General features: G+C 38.5%; 1 protein-coding gene across 5 annotated transcripts in view; it reads left to right on the plus strand.

The window, feature by feature from the left end:
- ptprz1a (protein tyrosine phosphatase receptor type Z1a) overlaps positions 1–5,790 on the plus strand; it is an 85,965-nt gene extending 80,175 nt beyond the window's left edge. For 4 of the 5 annotated variants that reach the window (XM_034587531.1, XM_034587532.1, XM_034587534.1 and 1 more), the window contains 6 exons: positions 84–157; positions 654–785; positions 2,553–2,708; positions 3,398–3,540; positions 3,663–3,798; positions 4,838–5,790. In XM_034587531.1, the coding sequence (XP_034443422.1) occupies positions 84–157; positions 654–785; positions 2,553–2,708; positions 3,398–3,540; positions 3,663–3,798; positions 4,838–4,981 (785 nt within the window). In that variant the 3' untranslated portion in view covers positions 4,982–5,790. Of the gene's footprint in view, positions 1–83; positions 169–239; positions 486–653; positions 786–2,552; positions 2,709–3,397; positions 3,541–3,662; positions 3,799–4,837 lie in introns of those variants that run through there. The other variant, XM_034587533.1, reaches the window with a different exon arrangement.
- Positions 5,791–6,106: the final 316 nt, after the last annotated feature.

Raw genomic sequence — 6,106 nt, forward strand, 5'->3', positions numbered from 1 at the left:
CAGACGTCGCTCAGCCGGTTGCTGGTTTCATTTGTCTCTGCTGCTTTTGAGACGTTAACTCTGTCTTTTCTCTGTCTTTCCAGTTGAGAGATCAAGAGTGCGTCTGTCTACGTCAGCCGGGGAAACGTCGGACTACATAAATGCATCGTACATCGCAGTAAGAAACCATCAAATTCTGTTGAGTCAAATGACAGAGATAAAAAATATATAAGTGATGAATCATAACTAAGTAAATGTACTAGAGTACTGTACTGAAGTCCTTCCATTTTATGATGCTTCACACTTCTACTTCATTACATTTAAGAGATAATTATTGTATTATCCCGCTATATTTTTACAGTATGACTCTATCAGGAATTGGTTTGATAAATTTGTAAAATATATAATAATATACAATATATAATCAACAAATATATAAAATACTTTAGAATTATTCTTGTCAGTAGTCACTTTTTATTATTTGTGTGCTGGACGTTAAGTGCAGAGCTTTTTATAAACAGTGTCTAGTGCAGAGTGAAGTTTGTGTTCGTTGTTTTCATACATCGCATGTTGGCCTTTTCATGAGATAAACTCTCCACATAGAGAAAGACAGACATTTATAGAATTAGCAGCTGAGGATTAAATGAAACATACTAAGCCATGTTTTCTTACAGGGTTACAGGCAGAGCAGTGAGTTCATCATTACCCAGAACCCTCTACCTGGGACCATAAAAGACTTCTGGAGGATGATATGGGACCATAATGCCCAGGTCATTGTGTCACTGCAAGGGGCATCAACAATTGGGGTGAGTGGTTCACCTCCCGATGGGGTCTGACTAATCAGATCTCATATGTGTTTCCAATGTGTCGTTCACACCTTGATTTATACCTGTAATCGGATCACTCAGGACGGATTAGAAAACCAGGTCTGATCAGTGTCTAGAAAGCTACAGAGTCTAACTATCCGGAAAATATTTGAACATGATTTTTCTCTGTTCTTCCCACTCTGCAGACATGGCATGAGTGGAAACCTGCAGTCATCGGATTGATTCTCATTCTCTAATCCCACTCTCTTTTACTTAATTTTGGCACGCTCCAATTTAATGACCAGCACAAATATTTGCAAGCAAATAGTGCAAAAAACATCTTGATACACACAGGTTAGCATGTAAAGGAGGTGCTCTTACAAATAGACTTGGGTTGATTGAAGATATTAACATATTGCAAAAGGTCACAATGAAACATTTATAGTGGACAAGACTTCCCCCAGTCACATGTTCTGCAGCTGTTTGTAGATCTAAGTAACAAACATGCAGTTGCATTATCTTTTTAGGTACTTAGAAAAGCAACCGACACTCTGAAGCCAAAACAAAGACTTGATTCTGTCAGGCGACATAAAACTTTTATGGCAATCATTTTGATAATTTAATTTTAATTCATACCAAAAATTCAATGTTACCAGCCTTGTGTATAATACTTGCTAGTTTTCATAGTTTCTTTTTTCAAAGTTCAGCCTTTTTTGATTTTTGACTGTTGGTCAGATAACAAACCCAAACTGAATATGTTAATCCAATCTGCAGGGAATTGTGATCAGCATTTTCCACTATTTTCTCCAGCCTCAAAAGGTTTAAATTCAGACTTTGATATTAGATCATTCCTTTGATTTGACTTCTCTTCCATGAGTCTAGAATGTTCTCTCTTGATAACATGTTTTCTCCAGATATTGCTTTATGCATATGCCTGCATATTAATCTATGGTGTTACTCTGACCATAGACAGAGACGCCTCTAATAGTTAGTATGTATAACAGCTATTCAATCTGAACCTGTGGATGTGATGTGACATGAACTTTATACAAGACTTTCAATTTTGTACTTTGTAAACAAATTGTCTATGTATATTAATGATATTATTTACTATAGTATGTATATATTTTGTGTTGGTGATACATCACGTTATTTGCCCAAAATGGATCATGGGTATTTAAGATGGACACTTATCAGCAATCTGAGAAGGAGCCTTGGACTCAAAATGTCACTGGCAAATGAATCCTTAAACAGGAGCTTTAGGTGTGCAGATTTCCTCTGTTCCAAAGGTTTTGTGAGGGTTTTTGTTGATCCAGCACCCATTAGGACATTTTTTATGCTGGATGTGAGTTGTTACCATTTTTTAACATAAACACCAAACTAAAACAATGTGGGTCTTAAAGCTACATTTTGACACAGCGTCTCTACACCACCAAATGAAGAGTGTCCTATTCTATATTGTACTTTAGTGGTGCACATGTCTGAAAAATCTGTGATTAATTCATTAAGTAGAGCCCAGTGATAGGCAGTAAACATGGAGCCTCTGGCCCCCTGGGCAGTTTATCCAGCCTTGGCTCTAATTTTCTTTATTACCTGTGAAATCAGAAATCCAACATCAAATCCCCTCCAGGCCAGAGTGCATGTAACTCATAGAATCGTAGAAAGTAAATGACATGTAATTGTGCCTTATGCTATACATGTAGCCTATTGTTGCTTTTTATGGAAAAAAGTGCAATATAACCATTTGCTGACTTCCTGTGTTGTTAGACGGAGGAGGAGGCAGAGTTGTGCGTCTTCTGGCCCCGCAAAGGGCATCCAATCAGATATGAGATGTTCACCATTACACTGAGGAGCGAGGATCACGTCTGCCTGGCCAACGAGGACATGCTGGTGGTCCAGGAGTATGTGCTGGAAGCTACACAGGTTAGTGGAGCCTCTAGAGTCAAAGTGCCCGTTTGAGCTCAGTTATTTTCAAACTGAAATCCACCTATAATTCCTCCTCCAACAGTTCTACAATATACTGTCACTTGTTATTGTTTGCATACTGGCCGTGGTTTGCAGAGCCTTTTATGAACAGTCTATGGTGCAGAGTGAAGTTTGTGTTCATCCTACCTGGTTTATCTGCAATAAAGATTTCATTGTCATGTTTTGTGTGTGATTCTATGAATGTTGCTGCCATGACGGAGGTCAGCAATACAGTAATTATTAAATGATTTGGCTGCGATTTTGGCCCAGTTGTTGACCGCTGCTGTAGTTTATCAGAGGACATGGAAGAACACATGTTTAACCTGGTCCACAGACTGAAAGCACACTGCCCGCCCCGACTGCTGAAGAGCGCTGGTTTCCTGTTTATTGAAATTGTATTAATATCAAAGGTATTGTGTGTCCAAATCGCACTGACACAGCACTTTTGCCGGGCCAGAAAAATATACATCCCCGGTGTGAGGCCGATTAGATAAATGGTTCTGATATGCATTCCTCATACAGACAGATACAAAGCTTTTCACTGATACACATACTGTAAAGTGCATCACTTTGATTTAAGGGTCAAAAAGAGTTGAAACTTACTCGTACATTTTAGTCACTGAAATTCAATCTCTCTATTTCGACAGGACGACTTCGTTCTGGAGGTGAAACACTACCGTGCCCCCTGCTGGCCGAACCCAGACGGTCCTGTCAGTAATACCTTCGAACTGCTCAACCTGGTCAAAGAGGATTGCGCTGCCAAGGACAGTCCTACTGTAGTCAACGATGAGTAAGTCCTTCTCTGACTCAGGAATAATAACATTTGAGGATTTTTCTAGTTTGATTCATTGTTCAGAATGAGGAGGATGTTTTACAGTAAACATCAGGACAATTTTATTGTTTTTTTTCCAGTGTGGGTGGAGTCACAGCAGGAACATTTTGCACCCTATTGTCTCTGACTCGCCAGCTGGAGGCTGAAGGTTCGGTCAACATCTTCCAAGTGGCCAAACTCACAAACCTCATGAGACCAGGAATCTTCAGCGACATTGTAAGAATTTTGTTTGTCTCAGAGTACGCTGATGATGATGGGCTGTACATTACAAAACATGTGTGACTTATACCCGACAGCATTTACTCTTAGGGGATCATTTTTTGTCTGTCACTTTCATTTGTCTTACATTGCAATACACTCCTTCTTATGATCGGTATTTTAAAAATCCAGCAGAGATACATCTGTACACTGTAACACAGAGCAAGGACACTGACCATTGGCATTTTAAAAACACATTAGTACAACACCTGTACTAAAATACATGATGCTTCAGAATGAAATACTGGAACATTAGTATAATGCTAAAAATGTCATGATGACATAAAAGGTTCTTAGTGTGATAAAGATTAAAAGTTATTCCTCTGTAAGGCATGAAAAGTTAGTCATCAAAACATCATAGTATGGGAGGGCATATAGTAAGGCATAATAAATATCAATAAGTTACAAAAACATCATTGTAAAATATACCATAAAAAGACTAATACTACATTAAATAATAAAAATATCCTAGTTGTGTAGGTCATAAATATTTCATACTATAGATGGATATAATATAGTAAGGCATAAAAAGTCATGCAAAATGCAATCATACAATAATTTATGAAAATGTAATTTTTTACTTAGTCATTGTGACAACCAGCGATTCAGTGGCCGTATGGAGCATACAACACGCCAAATCATGGTATGCATTATTTCAAGGCACTTAACATAGTAAGGTCGAGACCGTACAATGTTACAGAGAGACAGTATTACGTTTTCGGGTTGTCCGTCCATCCATCCGTCTCATTCCTGTTACATCTAAATGTAATGGAGGCTACCTTGACCCATAGCTCTTCTTCCAGTTTTGAAGGAATCCATTCTGTAATTTTTGTTTAATCTTGCTTACAAACAAACAAATCAAGCAACAAACAAACAGGGGTGAAAATATAACCCCCTCGGCTCTATAAGGAAAATGATTGTGAGTTACAGGCCTAATAAGGAGAGATTGCACACTTACTATCATACTAATAATTTGTTATCTGATACTGTTTTAAAGGAGCAGTACCAGTTCCTGTATAAAGCCATGCTGAGTCTCATCGGGACGCAAGAAGATAAGGAAGCGCTCCAGTCCTCTGACATCAACGGCACCATCGTGGTGGGAACTGCCAGCACCGCAGAGAGCCTTGAATCCCTCGTGTGACTGCCCCAAAAAAACAAACCACAAAGAACTTTTAACTTTTACACTGAGCGACAGCATTTGGTCTTTCTTTCTCCAACGCCAACTGATCTGCTCCCGATGCCTCGCTACAGCTACACAATAAAACATCCCTGTCATTCAGGATTATGTGGCTGGCACGTACTGAACGAGTTTCTTCTCTGCTGTACCTGGACTCCCTATGGTTTTGTAATGTGTGCCTTTTTGTATTTTTCACCCTGTATGTCTAACTTTGATACGAGCTGTAAACTAACTGTCCGATCTTTTAACCCTGTACTGCCCGGAGACGTTTCACTCAACTAACAAACATTTCCTAAACCTTTGTATTTATTGGTTCTGAGCCAAATGGGAAAAAAAGGGAAAAGCTGCATCTTTTTACATCAAATGAGATATTTTGCTAGTGTGTCTTTTATAGAGCTTGTGCACTTAAGTCCTCTCTGTAAATACCATCGCAATGGTAGCAGCAGTGCTATTGACGTCAAATATTAAATAAGGGCCTGAAATGATAAAAGTAATAATAATAATCTAATGTAAATAATATTATAGTAATCACCTTGATGGACCAAATTTCTATTTATACTTTTAGATTTTTATATTTTACCATTTTTAGTGCATTCAAATGTTATGGTTTCATTCTAATTGCGTAGTTGGAGAACATTAATGCTTTTGTATTCTGGATCTTGTAACAGACTAAATGTGATGCATGGGGTACTGACATGTTTTTTTTGTTTTTAGCTGGACATGAAACACTGCTGGAGTATTAGCTGTAGCTGATTAAATAAGTGAAACACCAATGACAGAGCCTGTTGAAGTGTTTTGTTCCTGTGTACAGAGCAACAAGTACAAATACACTGCAGGTAAACTGGACGGACACAACCGAGGATTGATGTATGTTTTATGAACGGAGAGTTAGTTAAAGCCAATCTGGCATCACTCAGGAAGCCAAAGACAACCTGACTGTCCAAAAAGTGAGGCCAAAATATTGTGATCGCCCCCTGGTGGCTGGCTGCAGTGTAGGTCAGATTCCTCCTACTCCACGTTAGTAGATGGGACAAGGACCAAACTAATAAGTCAAAATAGACACAAAGTGTTGGTTTTTCTTATTACACT

This window comes from Hippoglossus hippoglossus, chromosome 6 (assembly GCF_009819705.1).
Source record: "Hippoglossus hippoglossus isolate fHipHip1 chromosome 6, fHipHip1.pri, whole genome shotgun sequence".
NCBI classification, from domain to species: domain Eukaryota; kingdom Metazoa; phylum Chordata; class Actinopteri; order Pleuronectiformes; family Pleuronectidae; genus Hippoglossus; species Hippoglossus hippoglossus.